This window comes from Phyllostomus hastatus, unplaced genomic scaffold (genome assembly GCF_019186645.2).
Source record: "Phyllostomus hastatus isolate PE091 unplaced genomic scaffold, TTU_PhHast_1.1 phas_contig_34, whole genome shotgun sequence".
Classification (NCBI taxonomy): domain Eukaryota; kingdom Metazoa; phylum Chordata; class Mammalia; order Chiroptera; family Phyllostomidae; genus Phyllostomus; species Phyllostomus hastatus.
In genome coordinates this window covers 26,696,801-26,720,710 of record NW_025333857.1, presented here as the reverse complement: position 1 = coordinate 26,720,710, position 23,910 = coordinate 26,696,801, and the positions used below count along the sequence as shown (strand labels likewise).

The window sequence follows — 23,910 nt, the reverse complement described above, 5'->3', positions numbered from 1 at the left end:
ACAGGTTGGGGAAAAAAGAAGAAAATGGTATCCGCCACAGAAGAGTTCAAGCAATTCTGACAAAGCGTTGGGGAAAGCCCTGGCCATTGTGGCTTGGCTGGGTGGGGCGTTGTTGTGCGGCTGAGAGGCTGTGCGTTCCACCCCCAGTCCGAGAGTGTGCAGTGGTGGATGCTTCTCTCTCTTGCATCGATGTTTCTCTCCCTTCCTCTCTTTCTAAAAACAATGAAGGAAAAATGTCCTTGGGTGACGGATAAAAAAAAAAGTTGGGGAAAAATTTATAAGAATGTAGAAAAGCAAATGAAAATAAATGAGGCAATTATTTATTCCAGGGAAATTAAAATGATTTAAGAAATACAATGACAGCTTGCTATTTCAGTATTTAACAATTTATGTCGGTATAACCATATAAACTGCAAACACTGATTTGTCAAAATGATGCAATTCTATTGGAAACACGGAGAGAAACAAAGTGGGGGAACAGTGGTGGCAAAGTCTTAATCTGTATTTCCCCATAATAGGAAGTCAAAAGAAAACACCTAAACTGATATTTTTTTTAAAAACCCAAAAACTTTATCTTTAAAAAATTAGCACAGCTAAAAGAAGTGGAAGTAGTTGCTTCTGGGGAGGGGCTAGGCAGGGGTGGGGGAGGGGAAACTTTTGTTATATGTTTTGTAGAACTATAACTTAAAATTCTGCATGTTATTTTACTATTTTAGTCTCATGGGTGGAACACACAGGAGGGTTCCCTCTCTACCCACTTTCTGAAGGGGCTGTTTATATGGAAAACACAAACTCACAATGTATGGCTCTGACGTGGCCCTCTCTCCAGTCACCTGGTCCCATGCCCAGTTCCCCAGGCATCCCGCCCCCACCTTAGACCCGGCTGGTTGGCAGAGGTCTGGGTGGTGGTGCCAAAGCTTTTACTCTTCGGGCAGGGTTCAATGTCCCAGGCAAGAGCAGGTGGCGGTGGCTTGTATGCTGGGAGTAGCCCTAGACCCTGCAGTCTGGTCAGGAAAGACACAGCAAGTCTCCAGCCTCCAGCAAATGTAATTATAGTGACAGACCCCAGAGGGGGTCGTGTTACAGCAGGCTACTCAGAGAAAGCACCGAGACCTGAGATCTAAAATAGTCAGGGTAGGGTTTTGTGAGTCTGCACGATCCACTAAACCCTCCTAAGCCTTGCTGCTAAAAACCAAGAGTAGTTATAAATTCAAACATCCTACCTGAATTTAAATTCAGACTTCTGTACTGTTAACAAGTTAGCAGTTCTCCTTCCAAACTCAAACCCGGTAGACTCCAACTACTTTCGGGACAGTCCCGATAAAAAAAATCTCAATCAAAGGAACTATTTACTTGGAGACCCTGATCCAAAGATAGGCAGATTTTCCCAGTGACCTTGACCCTAACACTGCTATCCATGAGGCCCCCTAAATTCATCTAGCACATTTCTCCCTACTAGCCTTAATTTACTCCAGTAGCTTTCAAACAGAACCTAATGTAGAACCCAATCCACAAGGCAGCCAGGAATGTGGCTGCCCTGGGGCAAGGTATCCTCCCCTCCCTGCACCCATCCAAGCCCTAAGGCCTCCTGAAATTCAGTTCAAAACCATTAAGTTCCACTTCACTGCTCCCAAAAAATACTCCCATCAGCTCTTTCCACATCCTGCTTTCCTTTGAGGTTCTCTCAAGCCCCCCACCTCCATGAAGGCTTCTTAGACTGCTGCTCACAGAAGATGTCTTCCACTGAATCAACTCATGTGCACACTTTATATGTATTTGGTTGGTCCCACCATATGACTATTAAAACTTTTACATTGCTGTCTCACACTGTGATTTACTTACTACTCAAGATGATAGGGAAGACAGCTGGAATTTTTTTAGAAGAGCATTTTTAAAAAGCATTTTATAAATAAGTTCTTATACAAAGAAGACACACAAATTACAGTCAGGTGGACCCCTCACCCCTTCTTTTCCACAATTGGGAAACAGATCAGAAGAGAAAAAAATCAATCCGTCTTGAAAATTGCTTCCATCTATACTGATAGTTTTTCAAGTAGCATTTCTATTCCTTTGCTGGTGTTCTTGTTTTTTTCCAGTGTGGGGATCAGGCTTTTCAGTCCAGCTTTGACTTTGTCTGCAACTTCCTGATCAGGACTCTGTACAAGGCTGAAGAGAGAAAATAAAAACTAATTTCATAGAAATCTAGATCATCTCCAAGTGCTACCTGCATCGACATTATACACACTTTACTGACTTGTGAGACAAGTCTTGTAACTAGAAATACATTTCTTTCTTCAGATAAATGATAGGGGCTAGTAGCCTAAATTCTAAAAACCACAAATAAAAAACATTTCATAATCTTGCTGGTGGAGTCACTCAGGCAAATGCAGGAGCAACTCTGTTCCATACAGAATTGGTCCTATTTTCACCCCTAGGACCAATACCCTGCCTTAAAATGATTTACTGCAGTATTCTGTCTTCCCTTCTCCACCTAAACTTAAAGGAAGAAACTAGTGTTTTTCTCCACAACACCACATGTACAGAACAGATGGCCAAGAAATGCTCACTGAGCATCTGAATCAACGTAAATAGGTGCACAGACAGGAAAGGTGGGGCCGTGAAAGGGAGGCAGTTAATGGCCTTCTTACTGAACGCCGCAGCAACAACAGTTAGTGAAAGGGGTGAAGAGCTTTACCTGCAAGCTTCACTGCCTGTGCCTGAAACCTGCCTCTGCCACTCGGTAACTGCACAACCAAGAACAAGCTATTTAAGTTTTCTAACACCCTTGCTCTGTTAAGTGGGATCAACAACAGAATCCACCTTCGCCCTCACAGGGCTGTGTGGAGGCTCCAATGATCATGCATGTAAAGCACCCAGCCAGAGCCTGGCCCTCAGTGAGCGCTCAGCTAGTTGTTCTGCCATTACGCAGAATAACGTCGGGTCTGCTTTCCGAGGCCTTGCTGGAACGCCATGACCGGTGACTGGAGCCCTGGATGCTGGCTACCAGCAGGCCCTTTCTCATTACACAGGGGCTGCGTCGCAGGCACTTGACTGTAGGACACCAGGACTGAATTTCCTGTTCTCCCCCAACATCTTCAGGACATTTAAATGTGGACTTCTGAAACATATCCTTGGCAATTTTTAAACTGCTTGGTCCCAAAATCTTTCATCACGTCCAGGAGGAAGAAAGTAAGCTAGCAGTCCCAAGCAGCACTACCCCATTCATGGGACACAAGCAACAAGTACTGTTTGCCACCTATACAGTCGAAAAGTAGGGTACCCTTTTAACAGATCGGTGACTCACTAGGCATTTGTATTTCATATACCTTAGCTAAGCACACAGTCACATAATGCATAATAGTTATAAAAGTTGATATTTATTGCATACGTATATTAGACATATACTAAGCAATTTATATTTGTCATCTCATTTAGTTTTTTTATAACACAAAATTATTATTTATTTCATTTTACAGCCAAGAAAATTAAGACTCAGAAAAGCTGAATTATTTGCCCAAGGCTACACAGTGAGCTGGGACTGGAGCCCAGGCAGTTTGTTCAGAGCCCATGCTTTCAAAAGCCAGACAATTCTGCTTCCCTGAGCTTCCTATCATACAGGCTGCACACAAGGCTGATTTTTTTCACCTAGAATGCCTTCTCATTTACTATAAAAAAGATAAAAACATTGCAAGGGTTTGAAGTAAAAATAAATAAGCAGGGAATTTTATCAAACAGTCAAGCACATGACAATGTTCTAAGAACCAAATATCACTGTACTCATCAATTATTAGGTTATCTATCGTTCACTTTCCTTCAGAACTCCAAATATTTCATGTGCTCCTGCTTCAATTATAAGTAGTGTTCCATAATAAACCCACAGTGTCCTTCTTATGTTTGAAGTCCACCAAGGGCAGCTCTGATTTATGAGCAATCTCTATGAATTAATTTTATGACATTGCTGAAATTTTTAGTTAAGTATTAAGTGTAATGAAAGAATGTGTCAGTAGGTGCTAACATTCCAAATGCCTAGTCAAGAAATTTGTATCAAAAAGTTCATGTTTCAGCTAATGGATTCTGGATGTTAAACATCAACTGGAAAATTAACTAATTTTAATGGGAAATGAACAAAATAATCTGCATCACCCACGTTTGGAGATACTGATATTCCTGGAAAAAAAAAGTAACGTTCATATGAAATGTGATGTTCCTAAGTATATGTGTGCCAAACCAAATTATATATTAAAGAAACACAACATTTACAAACAATACAAATTAAACTGCACGGCATTTGTATGGGAAACACTGAGGGAAATTCAGACTAGGACTGGTATCTGTTCTCCAAACCTCGGTAACACAACAAGGAAAAAGATTAACAGTGACTGCTTCAAAGCAACTCGCAAACCTATTTTTAAATATTCTTAAAAAAAGTTTCACCTGGGAATAGAAGGCACTGAAATTTTGATGAGCTGTAAGTTATAAACTCAGCATACTTTGTCCAAAGAACAATATGCAAGTTAAGTATATGCCTCAATTCACAAGTCATCAGTTTCCTATCAATTTTAATTAGAAATAAACGATTCATGTGCAGACTTCAGAAGCAAATGTTCCCAAATCCTTTTAGAATAGTTGAAAACAATAAATGAAAATTACATGTAAAGTCAGTCACAATTTAAAAAAATAACTGTCATCCTGACTTGGGCAGCTCAGTGGATTGAGCGCTGGCCTGAAAACCACAAGGTCACCAATTGATTCCCAGTCAGCACACATGCCTGGGTTTTGGGCCAGGTCCCCAGTTGGGGATGAGCAAGAGGCACAAGTGATCAATGTACTTCTCATATATTGTTGCTTTTCTCCCTCTCTTTCTCCCTCTCCTTTCTAAAACTAAATAAAATCTTTAAAAAAATAAAAAGTAACTGTCACAGTTTTCATAGGGATAAGACTTATTCATTAAAAGGAATATACTCCAAAACATATAAAGAACTCACACCACTCCATGAAGACAAACAACCCAATTAAAAAATGGGCAAAGGACTTAAACAGACACTTCTCCAAGGAGGACATACAGAGGGCCCAGAGACATATGAAAGGATGCTCAACATCACTAGCCATCAGAGAGATGCAAATTAAAACTACAGTGAAATACTACTTCATACCAGTCAGAATGGCTACCAAATCGACAAACAACAAGTGCTGGCAAAGATGTGGACAAAAGGGAACCCTAGTGCACTATTGGTGGGAATACAGACTGGTGCAGCCACTGTGGAAAGCAGTATGAAATTTCCCCCAGAAAACTAAAAATGGAACCGCCTTTTGACCCAGCAATAGAATTGCTGGGATTTTACCCTAAGAACCCTGAAACACCAATTCAAAAGAGCCTATGTACCAATGTTCACAGCAGCACAATTTACAACAGCCAAGAGTTGGAAGCAACCTAAGTGCCCATTAGTAAATGAGTGGATCAATAAACTGTGGTACATTTATGCAATGGAATATTACACAGCAGGAAGAAAGAAGGAGCTCCTACACTTCATGACAGCATGGATGGAACTGGAGAGCCTTATGCTAAGGGAAATAAGCCAGGTAGTAAAAGACAAATACCATATGATCTCACCTATAAGTTGAACCTAATCAACAAAACAAACAAGCAAGCAAAATATAACCAGAGACATAGAAATCAAGAACAAACTGACAGTAACCAGAGGGGAGGTGGGACAGTATAACTGGGGGGAAATGGGAGAAGAGTTTTCAGGAATATCTGTAAAAGACACGTGGACAAAACCAAAGGGGGGAAGGATCAAGGGTGGGAAGTGGGAATGGCTGGGTTGGGGAAAAATGGAGACAACTGTACTTGAATAATTTTTAAAAAGTAGAAAAAAAATAATATAAATACATTTTAGTCAAAACCATAAATGTGGCAAGATAATCAAATGATTCCTTTCAATGTCAATTTTGTGATCCTTGACATCCAAAAGAGGGCATATGAAAAAAAACTCTAAGAACTGACTGAAAGAGTTACATTTGCTTTCTAATATTTGGTACATCTGTCTAGACAATGAGTGACTGAGAGTAATACTGGGCTAAAGGGAACAAACATTAGAGCAGAGAAACAGATGTGAGAAACGAATGAACGAGCATTCAGCATGGGGACCCTGCACAGAGAAACGCACTTCGTACCTACCTGGAAAGAATAATGGCACCTCGGTTCACACTCGCCCAGGACTTCAGGTTCTTCAGACTAACATGCTCAATGAGTGTTTTTGCAAAACAACCTGTAAAATATACTGAAACTTAGTGAACCTCATATGCTGAGATTTAAACTCCCCATCTCCCTCTCTAAGGCTCTTAAATCCATGAGGATGTTTTAATAAAAAAGCTAGTAAGAATTCTCACCCAAACTCCCATACCAGTAAAAATTCCAGTTCAGGTTTATATAATGCATTTTTAGTATAGCCGTTTCTTTCCAATCTGATCCAAATCCTAAGCTATGTTTAGCAGTAATTACTCAAGGGAAACCACGAATTCTCATAATCCACTCACTTGGTCGTGTTTGCATTTCTTTTTACTACTGAATGATTCCACCCTGACTTGAAAGGAATTCAGGGAGTAAACATTTGACAGCAGCACCTTGGGTCTGATCGAAATGAAGTTTTCCCTCACGGAACATCCTCACCCAGAAGGTTCCATGGACATGGCTAGTGGTGGTTACACCTGGCAATCACTCTCTACAATATTAGATGTTCACCCATCAAAAATACCATCCATCTTTTTGTTATAGTGTGTTACCTTATTCAGTCTGCCATCTAAGTATAACTAATTCTTGGATAAAGGAGAAATTCTGAAGGCCAGGATTTAGTGCAAATAGAGATAGAGATGACCTGTCTTGAAAGCACACATCTTAGATAGGTAGCATGTATCATTCACTGAAACATACTCAAATGTAAGGAGTCTTTTAAAAGCCAAGAGGCATATATGTCTATACATAGTTTTTCATGGCATATGAGAGGACACCGAGATAAGCTAGAGAGACAGTTATGTTTTTCAAAGGTGAACACAATATCTCCTATGTGCTCTTGTAGAATAGTGCCCCCAACCCCCAATCTAGAAATGGAATCAAAGCCTTCTACTTTTGCATCTTGGTGGGTCTTTATGACTCACTTAACCAAGGGAGTATGATAAAAGTGATGCTAGATAATCCTGAGGCTAACTCATGAAAGAACCACACACCTACCTCTTCTCTTAAAACTGAACCCACCATGTTGTAAGGAGGCCCCAGCAACCTCAGGAGAGGAGCTGAGGCTGTTGGCCTCAGCTATTGCCAGTCATTGTGAAAAGTGGATACTCTGAACTCAAGCTGAGCAGTACTCTGAGCAGGAAGAAACAAGCTCCACCCAACCCTGACTAAATGACTATTGTTTTGAAAGCTACTGTTTTGAGGTAACTTGTTATACAGCAACAGACAACCAAGACAGCTAGCCACACTCACTTGGTGCTACATGAAAATGACAAACACCTCAGGCCCGAGCAGGCATGTTTTAGGGCCACTGGTGCATTTTAATTAAGAGGAAGAAAAATCACTAGAAAATTCCTGAACTTCACAAGGCAAACAACTTTTCTGATATAAATAAACTCTGCCCAAATGTACACCAATGTTTTAGTAATAAAAAACAATTCAATACCTTGGTTTTTCTTCTTCAGAAATTATAAGCTTTCTCTTCTACATAAAATGTAGTAAAAGAGTGCTCCAAGTCTCTACTGAAAGGCAGAGTGGGAAGTAACAGCTCAGCCGCTACACTGACTGCCCTACTCACCATCAGAGCTGCAACTTGCCCAAAGACATAAATTCATAATCTGTCACTTTTTTTTCCAGATACAATAATAGTAAACCAAAGTACTCAGGAGGCGGAAAATATCTTTTGTGGCTGAAATACCAGATGAAGTTGAATTTAGGGAGATAAGGCCTGGTCAAATACAGGACTGAGAGGGGAGTGGTAGGCAACTTTTCAGTCACATAAAAGATGCTGCCCCTCTCCTGAGAGCTGAGTTTCTACAGAGCAGCTGTGAAGTTTATGAAAAACCAATAAACGCCAAGGACTGGCTTGCCCTTTGGTCACATGTATTTCAGTGTCAAATAGGCACCAGTTCAAAATTCTCTGATGACAGTTTTCTTCTACCTATCCCTTCCCCAACACATCACGCCCTTCAATCAGAGTGATGAAACTCACAAACGGGCCTCCCACCCTATACCGCTCTCATTGTACTCAAGAAATAGAATGGCGTTTTAGAAAAATGGCCAAACCCAGTCAGAATTCTGAAGTAGCAGAAAAAAAGAAGAGTAAGAGTGAGGGGTGGGTAGAAAAGAGAACAAATTAAAGAATTCCAGGACACAAATTTCTAGCATTTACTAAAGTAATACTTGTAACCACTAAATCATTTCTTATTCACAGACATTTCTGAACATTCAACAAACTAATCTGAACTTGCATGGCTGACATAAAGTTCAGGGATGTCAGGAATCACTGAAATTTCACATAGGCTACAACAAAGGGTCAACTTTAACAACCTACCTTCTCTTCCATTTTCTTTCATCTTTTTATCTTGCTCTATTAGCCACTTCAGAACAAGATGTCCTGCAGGATGTTCTGCAATGTGAAGCTGTGAGGGGACAAGAACACATTAATTTACAAGCTGTTTTCACCCATGCCTTGGCCTACAATCCACTCTATATCACCACACATAGACAAGGGCTCAGTCAAGTTGAAAGTTCCATAAGGCTTATGAGATCTTTATCTAGAATGACCCTTACACCTGGAGACACCAAAGGTCTATTCTAGTCTAAAACAAAGATAGCACAGCCACCAAGAACGAGTTCAGGCTCAGCCTCACGAGTTCCAGTTCAAAAGCACCACTACAATGTCCATCGTAAGGTCATGCTCACCACGTTTCAGATTGCCAATATGCAGTTCTGAGGTACAAATACACCTGTGGGACAGAACACTACAGCAGAAACATTAAAACCTAATGCTGAATAGTTCAGTACATGTGACTACATATGGGTATGATTTGATAAGCAGGCCAAGAAAGTGTCTTTTTAGCTCAATCTTACTCCTTTTTAAAGGCCATATCATTGTTCCCATTGTACCTAGGATCTCTCCTTATCAAGTGTGAAGACTAGGGGCACAATTTCTTTAAAAGAAACTTTCATTGTGCATGCATCTTCCCAAGCTGCTAATGCAACTGGCTTTATGACGGCAGGGGCCAGAGCTTCTCTAGGGGCCATAGCCCATTTCTATTCCCTTATCTTGTAGGTCAGAAAATAGTAGGCTCCCCATACACATCTGTTTGCCAGGAAGGCTTTCTACATGGAAAGCGAAGGGACACAGAGATGTGGGAAGATGCGTGTACAAACACAGAGAGGTTCAACAGTCCATGGCAGACTCAAAACAGAATTGCACAGAATATACTAGAAAGACAGCTTGGGGCCAATCATGGACAACAGAGAAACACATGAAGAGGATTTTATTTTTACTCATAAAGTCACTGCAAGCCATTTTTGCAATAGCACTGTGTTTTGAATTCAGTTTTCAAATATACTGTTGGTATGCGGTGAGTTAAGATAATTATCACTGAAATCCTCTTTATGGCAATGTTCTCAATGACTGGAGTTTCTGTGGCCACTGCAGCTTTCCTGCCTGTCTTATGATAGCACATTACCTCTCCATCTTTGCCACCAGGATGCAGTTCTGCTGCTGCCAAGCTGGCGATGGCATTCATGGCAGGCTGAACGTCTCCAACAGCAGCTCCCAGAATGTCACACACCAACACACACGCAGACTTATCTAGCACCACTTCTCGGGCATGACCTTGCAAGTAGCTTAACAAGGCTGGAGAGATGGATTCTAGGAGTTCTCGGCGTCGGATCTCTGGATCTTTCTTACTGTTGGAATAGGTTGAATGAGTATTAAGGTAAGATAGATGGCAAGGGAAATATGGTGACTATATTTTCAAAAAACCTGTAAGGGCTTATAATAGTCCGTGTCGCGTGCTACTGTAATAGCCTATATATCTTTGTTACGCATGTACATAAATGATTTGAGGGTGGGATGTCTTTCATATTTGTGTCCCCAAGATGTGACTAGTGCCTGGCACAGAACAAGCACTCAGTAAGTGAAGCTTTCGTTATGTAATAAAAAACCCCAAACCAATCCAAAGCCAAGCAACAACAAAATATCTTACAAGACAGCATATGTTTTCACTATTGTGGGGTCAAAAGGATATGGCCCGAACCCCCTCCCATGACTGAGAGCTGGTCTCAGGGCCACCAGCCAGAAGCAATGTGTGTTGTTTTGGGAATGGAGTGTAACTCCCTCCTTATCTCCTTTTGAGAGTGGCTTCTTGTCCTATGACTGCTTCTTGCTGCACATACACATTGAAGTCGTGTAGTTTAGAGTCACAGGCAGGACATGTGCCTCCTCTGTCCGGGCCCCCTCATAATGAACCTCAGACTGGAGGAGGCACAGTCTCTCTCACGCCCACCCACCACGGTTGGTGCCCTCCCCTGCAATGTGAGTAATAAATGGCATGTCCCCATCGGCTAGTCCACCAGGTGGTTTTTTTTAGGAATATCATGAACACTTAAGCAGCTCCCTGGCTTGGGGCTCCTGCACTACAACTGTTTTATGGACTCTACTCTCTAGAGTACTTAATTATGTAGTACCAGTAGCTCTAAAAATAAAGCAAACCCAAAACAAATCATACACCTAAGTGCCTACTATGTGCAAGGTGGTCACAGGTATTCTTTTCGAGATAAAAACAACTACAGGTTTAAAAATGGAATTCCCTTATTGAGTTTTAGAGAGGGGAGGGGCATGAGAATGGGTGTGCATGTGTGAGTAGATTCTGGAAGCACAAACTACTGAAAGTTAACAAATCAAGGGATAAAGGGCACATGCTGTTCTACTTGTTCGTACCTGTGTGCATTTCCATCTCCCTTCTGCAGAACCTCAATGATTTCTCTCACTATATGTGCAGGATCTCTGGGACTTAGTAGGTACAGCAAGACCTTCCTTCCATATTTGTCGTTTACTATATTATGCAAGGAACTAATAATTTCCTGTAAAATTACAGAAACATAAAATGAATGTGTATGCTTAAAGGATACTTGCAGTCTGAATGGCAAAGAAGGATACATACTTAACTATTTTACCCAACATAGTTAATGGAAAATGTGGAGCGACTTATGTAATCGTCTCATTAAAGGACAAAGAGATTTACATTCAGAACACAACAGATTCTCTACTATGACTAGCATAACTGAAAAATCCATTTATATAACTGACAAAGCTCAAAGAGACTTTAAAAATATTTAAAGCAGTTACCATTATTCACTATATAAACAATATTTCATAGGCCACATTACTAGGGACATGGCTTGCTAGGGTCACTGAGCACAGATCAGTTAATTTGCAGCTGCACCTAAATGTAGCATCAGCATCGATGAAGAACATTCTTATTAGAATTTCCCCATTGAGGTGTATGTGAAGGGAGATAAAGAAACTCTGTTAAACATAACAGGTGGCTAAAGGCTTTTAAAGTTAGGTTGCTTATTCATGGCAAATGAAGGCTATTTAAGTATTCCACTGAAAACAAAAAGAGGGAGAAGGAAAACGAATGTAGAAAGATTCCACGAAGCAGTTAAAGATATCTGCAGACAATTTCAATCAACTTAACCAAGACCAGTAACCTCCATTTTTAGTTGCGTGAATTTAAGGAACAAAGCCAACATCCCTACCCCAACTAAGCTCCTGTGTAAATTTGCTAATGTTTCCATAGAAAATTCACTGTTGAAAAATTCCTTTACTCTTTTTAATTGTTCATTTTTATTGTATTTTTATTCCATTACCATTTATCCCTCCATACTCTCCCTACCCTCATGTCCCTGCAATCACCACACTGTAGTTCATGTCCACGAGTTCTTTTTCTCCTTTAATCTTAACAGGAAATACACAACAGAAAGATCATCAGTTATTCCCCCCTCTAACATTCCTACTTCAAGCAACAAACCTAATAGATACTCAAAGCTATGTTTGAGCACCAGAGATTCTTCAGAACTGGCTGGGGCCATAGAAAGAATTCAGTGCCATTGCCCAGGCCTACAGACGAGGAACTGAGACAGAGGAGAGGTGACTTTGCCAGAGAACACAGAGTGTCAGTGGCAGGACTCGGACTAGTGCTGATCCCTGATTCCAACTCTAGTATCTTTCAAAGACAACAGACAATCTCTATTAAGGAAAGGAATTCTCCATGAGATGATATACTCAGATCTGCTATTCTCTTAAGTGACTATTACAAGAGATTAGTAATTTTAGTGCAAGGAGCCAAGCTAAATATTAAGTCATCATCTCTCCCAAGAAGTCATAAAACTGACCAACAGATATGAAAAAGGGAAAGGCAAATCAAAACTATAATGCGATACTACCTCATACCTGTTAGAATGGCTGTTATCAACAAGACAAGTAATAACAAGTGTTAGAGAGGCTGTAGAGAAAAAGGGACCCTCATACACCACTGGTGGGAATGTACACTGGAACAGCCACCATGGAAAACAGTATGGAGGTTCCTCAAAAAATTAACAGAGTTACCATATGACCCAGCAATCCCTCTTCTGGGTACATCCCTGTAAAATTTTTATTCCCTGAAAACATTTATTTGTAAAGATATATGCACCACTATGTTCACTGCAGCATTATTCATGGTGGCCAAGATAAGGACACAGTAGATGACTGGACCGAGAAAGTGTGGTGCATATACACAATGGAGTACTCCTCAGTCATAAGATGAAATACTGCCACTTGCAACCATATGGATGGTGCTTGAGAATATCATGCCAGCAAAGTAAGTCAGATGGAAAAAGTCAAGAACCATACAATTTTACTCATACATGGTATATTTTTAAAAAAGCAACAAATGAATAAATAAGACAAACAAACAAACAAGCAAAAACTCATAGACACACACAGACAACAGTGTGGTGGTTACCAGAGAGAAAGGGGTGGAGAGCAGTAAAAGGTAGAAAGGGTCAAACACAGGGTGACGAGAGGAGATCTGACTATGGGTAGTGAGCACACAATACAATATGCAGATGATGTATTATAGAAAGGCATACTTGAAACGAATATAATTATATTAACCAATGTCACCACAATAAATTTAGTGAAAAAATAAAATAATAAAAAAAGAAAATTAAGTCAGTCATCAACCACGGGATCATGCTATAGCGAAATTCATGGCCCCAAAGCTGATGACACAGCTCCAGATTCCAGACCCATTTCTCTTTTTAAAATTCCCTAATTCCAAACTTCCCTACTTTTCTGCACAAAAATATATTGTGCTTCCTGTAATTAACAATAACAGCTAACACTTAAGTGCTTACTAGGAACCAGACCCTATGCTGAGAACTGTATGTCCATCATCTTAAATACTCCACATCATGACGACGAGGGTACCATAGCGGACTCTCGTTTTACAGGTAAGAAGCCCAAGGAAAATGACTTAAAATAGATAAATAAAGGTCACTCATCCAAGACATGAACCCTTCTTTCCATGACTCTAAACTCCACTGTGCTCTTCTACTTTTGAAGAAGTTTAAGGTCATGCATAAGATTTCCCCATACAACATAAAGGTTTCCAGAGAATAAGTTCAATAAATCTAACCACCTCAAAATGGATATAAATTTTAATCATCCAAGAAAAACAAAATTTCAGTAAAAGGCACAAGATAAAACAAAAATGGACATATCACAGAAGAGTAAGCTCTTCTGTAATTTCAAAAAAAAAAACATGCCCCGAAGTGGACTCAACAAATGCATACTTGATAATGAAGCATTCGGTGCCCCATATATGGGCTACCTTTATTACAGTTTTTCCTCTTTAAGCTTCAACCAACTTGTAAAGGAAGACAGATGCTTTAATTTGTGGAAAGAAGACAGTAAAAGTACATAGCTTAGGGCAATTTCTGTATAATTGAAAAAAAACCACCACCCACAACTTTGCTGTCATTAAAATACCACTCTTCGCTGTAATACCTTTAAAACAGTTGCTTTAAAAAATAGATAAACAGGCCCTGATCATTCAGTTGGTTAGAGCATCATTCCAATACGCCAAGGTTGTGGGTTCAATCTCTGGTCAGGGCACATACGAGAATCAACCAATGAATGCATAAATAAGTGGAATAACAAGTCGATGTTTCTCTCTCTCTCTCTCTCAAATCAGTAATAAAAAAATAAGTAAAATTAAAAATAACAACAAAACTCAAAACAGAGGCAATATTCAGTGAAGAAATACAAAAGGCTACTTATGTTTAACTCTTTTTTTCTTGCTGTAAGGAGGAAAAGGGGCAGCATGCAGCCAGCACCATAGTCCTCAATGCACACACTTTTTCTGTGGGTTCCACGCTGAAGGACCGCGACAGTCCACATATGACTTGGGCAGGAAAGGTTTCACCTTCACATGAGAAGCTTAATTCCATGTACAAATAACTACTAAATGATTAGTGCCCAAATTCATTGAACTTGACTGCCTTTCAGTTTGTAATTAAGGAACTGAGAATCTAAAGTTACATTTGTTTGAGTGTGTAATATCACTTAATTTTCCCCATGTCACCCTTATTCCAGCTTCCCTATCATTAAAAAACAGGTATCTAAAAGGAAACAGTATGAGGGCTGTAATATGCGAGTACTAATTCATTTCTCTTTAACCTGGTTACACACAAAGAGGACAGACATTCCTACAGAGGAGAACACTAATGAGTATAGAAACATGCAGAAATAGGTAAAAGCACCAATTAACTATTGGTATAGTTGATTTTTTGCTGAATTCAGTCTTCAAGCTCAAGTACTGTCATCTTTGGCAAATCTTCTACCCACTCTTCACATCAGTTCCATTCTCTACAAAAGGAAACGATACACCCGCCTGACTTGTGGGCCATGACCAGGGGCAAATCAGAAAATTCACACTGCAAACTGAAATCTGCTGTGAAGTAATTACTTTTATTTTCCTATTCAAACACACCTCTCAATACAGCATCTTTACGGGGACTAAATACAGCTGGTAGAGTCATGAGTTTGGCATTCTCAACAACAAAAGCTCAATTTTACAGGTTTCCACCTTAGCTTTCCACTTATAAGAATTAACCTAGAGAAAAATCACCAGGCCCTTTTGCTATAATTTCTTTTTCGTATGCTTTGCTCTAAAGCCGGCACGTGAACAGAAAGTGCCAGAAGAACAAAAGAACAAGACTTCCCTTCTTAAGACACGTCTGGCCAGTCTGACCTCCTTGAGTTGGACCCTTATCAGAGTCTTTGATACTCATTTTGCCAAACCTCTTATAAAAGGGAAGGCAAAGGTCAAAATGAAGGGGTGCACTCTGAACGTAGAGTTAGAGTACAAGTGCATTTTCAGCAGAGAAAAGAAATGCCAAAAGCAACACACATTACTGAGAACTGAGCCAGTGGTACATACACTGTTATGGCAGGTTGTGTGTGGGGACAAAAGAAAAAAAATACATACTAGCCTGAAGCTAAAAAAGCTAGATCTAGTGTAAGGGGCAAGAAAAACTTACCCGTATTTTCCAGACCATAAGAGGAAAATGTGAAAAAAAAATTTGAAGCAAAATATGTGGTAAAATATTTAATAACATAAATAACATAAAATTTCACCAATGTAAACGTAAACAGAACTCAACAGCAGCATTAACAACCATTATTCCTCCCAAATGGGGGGGGGGGAGGGGTGGATGCATCTTATAGTCCAAAAAAAGCAGTAAATAAGAAATGTAAATACTGCATAATAACAGAAGTATAGAAGGAGGTTAGCTCACTAGGCAGTGATTGCAGCCTCCTGAGGGTTTAATTTTAAAAATATAATTAAAAAAAATCTAAAGTCCACCTTTTTGCTGCACTGAAAAGAACTGGAATATGTAGTTTAATGAACATAAATTTGGTTTTGCAAGATAAAAAATTTCTGGAGAGTGTTAAGTATATGTGAATATACTGAATACTAAACTATAGATAAAAATGGTTAAGACGGTAAATTTTATGTTACGTGTATTTTACCACAATGGAAAGGTAAAAAAATCGAGAGGTCTATCACCATGGAGCTCACATTCCCAGATGCCGAGGGCTACCACCCTGGGCAGGAGACGCGCTCTCTCCTTTCCCCATGGTCCACTCCCTACACCTGGCCTGCCTTACTTATCTGTCTGGTCAATTAATGTTTCCGAATTTGTGAGCCTTGGTCAGATCACGATCACTGTTAAATGAAAAGATGGCAGAGATAAACTACAGGCATTGAGAGAATGGGGAGACCAGGCATGGCTGGGAGATCAGAGAATACTGTCTAGAGATTAAACTGGAGCCCGGTCTCAAAAGAGAAAAGAAGTGTTCAGTGGGCTCATGATTTCACCCTGACGTTTCAGGAACTCCAGTTACTCTGAACAGAATGCTTAGCAACCGTAAGCTTTCTTCACTATTTTTAAAAGCACTGCATAATGCAACAGGTTTTGTAGTGGCTGGGTGGGGCGGACATGTGACTCTATACAAACATATGCCCAGCATATTTTGGCAACCCAATGATTTTGCTAAGTAAATGCTTCAGAGAAACAAGGAGACAAACAAGAATGCTCACAGAATTATTTGGAATAGAAAAACAAAGTTTTAAATGTTTTTAAAATTATAAACAAGCTAAATGTCCATCAATACAAAATGGAAAAATACACTGCAGCATACTCACAGTAAAACACTATTTGGCGTTGAAAAATAAATAATTTAGAACAGGAGTGGCAAACGAAGGCTCATGGGTCAACCTGCAGCCTGTGTCTGTACACCCCACAAGGTGAGAATGGTCTTTACACTTTAAAGGGTTGTTCAAGAATAGGGAAAAAACAAACCGAGACAAGGAAACAAAGATCATATAGAGTCCACAAAGCCTAAAATACTATCTGGTCCTTTTTAAAAAAGGGCTTGCCAACCCCTGGTGATGAATTTCACAAAAATAATGCCAAAAAGAAATCAAGTTGCATGAATACAAGATATCATTTACACATAATTTGTAAACATGAAAAATAGCATCATATACCTCCATGTATAGCAAAAGGATAAGGAAATGCATGTGAATAACAAATACAAAATTCATCACCAGGGGTATGGGTGGGGCTGGACATGCCAGGTACACAAAGGGCTTCAGCTTTAACTATATCTGTCCAAGTTTGAATTATTTTTCAGACAGTAGGAAGCTGGCTATCTACTGTACTATTTTTATATTTTTCCTTACATTTTAAAGACAATATATTTTTAAAGTATGCATCAATCTTTAGTCACTCCCAAACAGCAGATATACATTTCAAAGCAGATGTATTATACCAACAATTTCAGGGTAAAATGGATTAAATTTTATAAACATGTTTATTTTGGAAAGTAAAGTAGAGGAAAGGACTGTGTATCCATTCTGAAAGGTGAAGGCTCAGCTGACCAGGCAGGTTGTGATTTCAACCTGGTATTTTGGGAAGTCTGGTTACCCTGAAGAGAATTCTTAGCAACACTAAGCTTTCTTGGGAATTTTTAAAATACGAACTGCATACTGCAACAGATTTTCTGGGAGGGGCTGGGAAAAATGCAAGGGCAATTAGCATTCCAGAATTCTATCACTGGCTACAGAGTTTAATGATACACAGAACCTGTTGAGCATTTGTCATTTAGAGGCAAGAGATCAGTAAACCGGGCCCTGCTCGGAAAGCTGCCCTAAGTATGAGAAAGTCATTAGGAATGTGGGTTAAGCAGTGGTGGGAGTGAAACCGATAAGCACGAGAAATTAAAATTGTTTCAACAAGTTTAAGTGGGATAAATCTTTAGAAAAACACTAGCAGACAAATAAATTATGGCAAATCCCAAAGAAGTATGGTTTCTTTTGAAATCTATTTGGAACAGTTATGCAAATTTTAGTTGTCTTGAAAATATTAAACAAAAGCAAACTTTGAAAAGCCCAGCCTGTTTCCATTTCCATGAAACAACTTTATTCATTAGCAAATCTATGGCTTGACACCAGTGTCACCAGAGTGAAAAACAATCATTATTGATTGGAGTCAAAGGGTAATAAAGTCACAAGGAACATGTCAAAATACTCAGTTTATGACAAGAAAGTCTTGCCAGATTTTTTCTTCCCACAATCTTATCCCCCAAAAAGTCATCACAATCCTAAAATAGTCGAGGGAAAGCTGGAAAATGACAGCAAGGGCATGAGAAATTCACACACACTGAGACCTACAGTTGGCATCTAAGAAAAATCTCCTTCCCCTCCATCAGCCAATACATTTTTTTCTCCCGCAACTCAGCTCTACTGGTCCAGACAGGGTAAATAGAGAGGACACAGCACCACCACATGTCAACAGGTAAAGTCTTTCTGAACATCTGCTTGCCCCTGCAGATGGTGTAAAAGCATTATAGCTCTTGTCACTAAGATTTCCCCAAGGGCCCCATCCATGTGTATCAAACAGAAATGCTTGTGTAGTTTTCAGACAATACAGATTATGTGGTTTTCAAAATGTTTCCAAGTTTTGTCACTGCAGCCAATGTTGCAATTTCTCAGCCCTGCCCCTGCAACCTCTATTACATACCCCGCGCTACCTGTACACTAGAGCTAAAGGGAGAGAAGAGAAAACTATAGATTCAGAAGTCAATCGTTGTGGAACGAAGGGAACTATTTCAGAATGCAGTTTTTACTTTGGAGTTGTCAAGAGGACAGCTCACTTTTTCTGAAAACAAATTTAGGGTTAAATAAGTTACATTCAATTATTACCACTTTATGGTCATTGCACAAGGCTAAAAGGAATTGCTGAAATGTAAAAAGGAAGCTAGTATTTGCTAATTTTTCATTTAGTATGTCATATGGTCTAATTTATCCTAATTTAACTATCCCTTTACATATTTTAAACAGTATTAATTATTAATACCAAGTTATAAGATTATGGCTTATACAGGAATAAAGCATTTCCCTGAAACAGACTTAACTGAGTAAACTAATAAATAACAAAATACTGTTAAAGTGCGTAATTCAAAGTACTGACATATATGTGTGAAATAACACTTAGAAACCCACAAATGATGTATCAATTTAACTTAAATTCAAGACCATAAGAATTACTTACTGATATGATTATCTGCTTCACAAGCTTAGTATCATCAATACAATCAAATGCCGCCAATAAAACCAAATGGGAGTACTGGCCCTGTAAGAATCAAAGCCAGGAAAGTTAAAGAAATGCATCATTTCTCCCTTTAATTCCACCCGTGGAGCCACTGTATAAAGGTTACCAATCTGACAACCTGCCCAAGAGAAGAAAGAGGGATAAAAACCATTCAAAGGAATTCTTATCAGGACCTAGTAAATTATATTCTAGGTTGATTAAAGAAAAAAAGAAACACAAACAGAAAAACACATTCTTCAATTTCAAATAGCCCAGACTCATTTCTTTTTAACTAATAAGGATATAATACCTTTCCAAAACAGGTATCTCTGCTAAGGAATAGCTACTAAAAAAATCAAATTAAAAAAATTCAATAGGTTAAAAAAAAGAAAAAAAACAAGGGGGAGGGAAATGGGAGGGAGGTGGGGAGGACTGGGGTGGTGGACTGGGGTGGGAGTAAAACACAGAAAACTACTTGAACAACAATTGAAATAAAAAAACAAAAACAAAAAAAGAAACAAGAATATAAAACTACTATATAGAAATCCGATCATGTAAAACATAAACTCAGATAAAATTATACATATACAAAATATACATAATACATGTATACAGAAAATCCTTGAAGAATATTATAAGTCACCTCTCTGAGTTAAAGCATAAAAATGATTTTATATTTTCTTTGGTATATTGTCCATTTCTTTAAAATAATCCTATATAATTAGAAGAGAAATTCTGAAAATACACTAGAAGAATATACTTACACACTGAATGGGAATAAATAAAAATAATTGCTATTAAAAAGTATAACAGCAAGATGTCATACGAACATACACTGTGACTTTCCCAATGGTCAGGTCAGCACTTGATATGATACAACTACTCTGTGATGGCAATATTGTTCCAGAGTTAAAGAACTACCTTATGTAAAAAGAAAAAAGAACAAGTGCTTTCAGAGTTTATGGCATATTCTTTTTGTAACCTAGGTAATATGAACCTTTTTTTTTACTTTGATGGGGATTTGAATTTTGATAACCCTCACTCAGAGCCACGTCTAATGAATATGGCAAGTAATAACATTTCAGTTAGAAACAAACTAGAGAAAAATAACAAAGGTCTAACATCTTTGCTGTATAAAGACCAACAATCTACTAAAAATGGGCCAAGAACATGAAGAGTCAGTTTACAGAAAAAGAGAAGTACAATTGGCTTCAACCACATGAAATAATGCTCATAAGGGCAATAATTAAAACAATAAAATACCATTTCCACCTATTGTATGGGCAGAAGTGAGAACCCTTGATAATATACTAATTTAGCAAAGGTATGGAAAAACACAGACACTTTTAGGTCATTGGTGAGAATGTAAAGTAGTTCAACTTTTTTGAAGGGCAACCGACATCTAAAACACAAAATGCATGCACCTTCTGATCAGCAGTTACAGTCCTGGATGCATCTTCTAGACACGCTCCTGCGCGTGCGCAAAGGTCATGCGCTGGAATATGATTTGAAGTAGCAAAAACCAGAAGCTACCCAAGTGTCCAATAGTGGGGACTGTTAAGTGAATTATATCAGCTGTATAAAAATATTATGAAGCCACGAAAAAAGCGAGGTACACAGACATACACAAATGGAAATAAAACGGCGCCTGAGGTAAATTAGGTGCAGGAAACACAGTGGAGAACAATGTGCACACAGTACACAAGCCCCGGTTTCCGATTTCTTCAGGCCTACACACAGAAACACGCCGAGGACAAAACCTCTGCCGATGAATACAAGAGTATTCAGAACAGAATTTAAATGAGAAACAGACAATTCTGCAATTACAGTTAGAGATTTTAACAGGCTTCTCTCAGCAACAGATATAACTAAGCAGTGATATATAAACCACTTTGATGATTTGAAGACTTTGATGATTTGAACATTATCAACCACCTTAATCTAACTGACGTTTACAGAGTACTACACTATATAACTCCACGAAACACGTTCTTTACAGGGTACTAAGACAGATCACATTAGGCCATAAAATAAGTCCTCATAAATTGAAAAGGACTGCAATAACAAAATCATGTCAAGAAACACCCAATATTTGGAAATTAAACACTCCTAAATAAACCATAAATCAAATCTATGGGTTGTATTAAATTATCTTCCCCTTTTGGAAGCAACTCCCTGAAATAAAAATATATTGCATTGTTAATTTCTTGTTACTATCACAATGCTTTGCAGAGATTAGTTTCTTCAAAAAAAATATTGTTATAACTATAAAATTAAAACCTGATATTATTACTTAAAAATGTCTTTTACTCTTAAACATTTTATAATTTTCTAACACCCTATTTTTACACATTTCTAATTTAAAATATTCAAATTAAATTATACAAAAATAATTAATAATGAATAATAAACCATAAAATATTCTCATACCCTGGAAACAACTCACTAGAGAATCTTACTTCATCTTGTTACAGAAAAGTTAGCTGCCTTTTAAGTGGCTTTACATTCTCTTCCTAGTCTCCAACCCTACACAAGACAGTATGTAGGAGGTCTGTATGGAAAAAGTCCAGCCATTGTTAATATAACGAGAACAGTTTGCATGATATCAATGCAACCTGGCAGCCAAGGAGAGTGGACTGGAATGAGCATGCATGAACAATGACTTCACTGTACTAGTCAGTGGGGACGGTAGACATCATTGGAGTGAGCATGTGTACTGTGTGGCTGTCCCATTCAAAACGACTGAGCAGGTAGAATATGAATCTGTACCAAATTTTGCATTAAGCTTAAACATTCCTCTACGGAAACCATTCAGATGATTCAGAAGGCTGCAACTACAGGCACCTGGTAATGGGCAGCTTCCTCAAGAGCGCACTCATGCATCACATCTCATGCAGAGATTTTTGGCAAAACATCAAGTCACCCTGGTGACTCAGCCCCACTACAGCCCAGATTTGGTGCTCTAAAAATTCTGCCTTTTCCCAAAACTAAAATCACCATTGAAAGGGGAGAGATCTGACTGTTGACGAGATCCAGGAAAATATGATTGGGGCAGCTGATGGCAACTTGGAGAACTATGTGAGGTCCCGAAGTGCCTACTTTGAAGGGAACTGAGGCATCACTGTCCTACGTACAATGTTTCTTGTATCTTCTTCAACAAATGTCTCTATTTTTTGTATGGCATGGCTGGATACTTTCTGGACAGACCTTGTATGTATACGGTCACACAGCAGCATGTGTTTGAATTAGCATTTACTATATGAAGTACTTACCAGATTAGTAGTTCTCATTAGATTTTTATAGGAAAAGTTGTTGATATCAATAATTTTAGTTCATCAGTAAATGAGAAACTATAAAATATAAAAAATAACTAAAAAATTTTTTATATTATTTGCTACCACACATACAGGGTGGGGCAAAAATAGGTTTGCAGGTGTATCTGAAAGTTTATTCTTGCATTATTATTCCTGATTATATTATTTTCCATACAAACAGCTGTAACCTATTTTTGCCCTACTCTGCATCATAGAAATACTATGGAAAACTATTTAGTATTTATTTAAATACATGGAAATACTATTTTTTGAGGTCATTTAATGCCTCAAAAAAAAACTCTGTGTATCCTCATATTTCACCAGGAAAGCTGTTATAGCATCTCCAAAGGATTCCAAAGAACTACAAAACTAAACTAGAATTTATTCTAAGCAGTAATTTCTATGTTTAATAATAATGATTAACAAATTTATTTAAATAAGGTTGTAAATATCAGGTCTTTAAAAATATCTAATAAAAAATGGAAACTTTTGTCACTATACAATGTTAAATGAATAAACGAGAAATCTTATTTTGTGTAAATATATAAAAATGCATCCATATGCATAGAAAAAGACTATAATAAAACAATGATTAAATTTCTTAATAATTGAATTTTTCAAATTTTCTATAATGGACATGATTTCATTTTATTAAAAATAATTTTTTAAATATGCTGTTTTTTTATACTTACGTTAGCAACTTTTTCAACATAAGTCTTCATTGTTTTCACAATCACTTTCCTGTCCTTAAAAAAGAAAAATTGTCTCAACTTTTAATTATAGATTGTATTCACAGGCAAAAATTTTATATAATTTTAAATTGTCATTGAAATGGGATACTTTTCATTAGTTAAAACAGTTCCAGAACATGCAGCCCGAACAGAAAAAAACCTGCAATGTACTATTAGCCCTTTCAGAGCTCTTAGAATCTTAGACTTACACGTCCTTTTACAGTGAGAACTGAGAGGTCCTCTTCCAGTGTCTGAACAGTCTTCAAATATACAGAGTCTATGGCATTCAATGCGTATTTGTTGAATAGAAATTAAATTTACACTAACTTTAAAAAGCAAAGTACAACTGTCTTCTAAAGGCAGAATTACACCGATCAAAGAAATGAGAATCAGTTGTTAAACCTCTGTAACTAACATGAACATTTACCTTTTCCCACAAAGTATTTAACACCCATATGAGCAAATGTGTAACTGTTCACTATCTTTCCCCTCCTTTCCCTCCCCAATTAGGATCATTAAATAAGGAATTAAAGAGCCTGATAGGTACCAAAACTTCTGAAAATGTGAGCCTAACAGAAATACTGTATTTATTTGCTTGGCAGGTCCCTTTCCAAACAATGACAACTCAAGG

General features: G+C 38.3%; 1 protein-coding gene across 2 annotated transcripts in view; it reads right to left on the bottom strand.

The window, feature by feature from the left end:
* Nucleotides 1–298: 298 nt before the first annotated feature.
* PUM3 (pumilio RNA binding family member 3) overlaps nucleotides 299–23,910 on the bottom strand; it is a 43,543-nt gene continuing 19,931 nt past the window's right edge. For both annotated transcript variants that reach the window (XM_045840943.1, XM_045840942.1), the window contains 7 exons: nucleotides 23,241–23,294; nucleotides 19,196–19,276; nucleotides 10,968–11,110; nucleotides 9,712–9,934; nucleotides 8,565–8,652; nucleotides 6,179–6,269; nucleotides 299–2,166 (listed from right to left, as the gene is read on the bottom strand). In XM_045840943.1, the coding sequence (XP_045696899.1) occupies nucleotides 2,034–2,166; nucleotides 6,179–6,269; nucleotides 8,565–8,652; nucleotides 9,712–9,934; nucleotides 10,968–11,110; nucleotides 19,196–19,276; nucleotides 23,241–23,294 (813 nt within the window). In that variant the 3' untranslated portion in view covers nucleotides 299–2,033. The remainder of the gene's footprint in view (nucleotides 2,167–6,178; nucleotides 6,270–8,564; nucleotides 8,653–9,711; nucleotides 9,935–10,967; nucleotides 11,111–19,195; nucleotides 19,277–23,240; nucleotides 23,295–23,910) is intronic.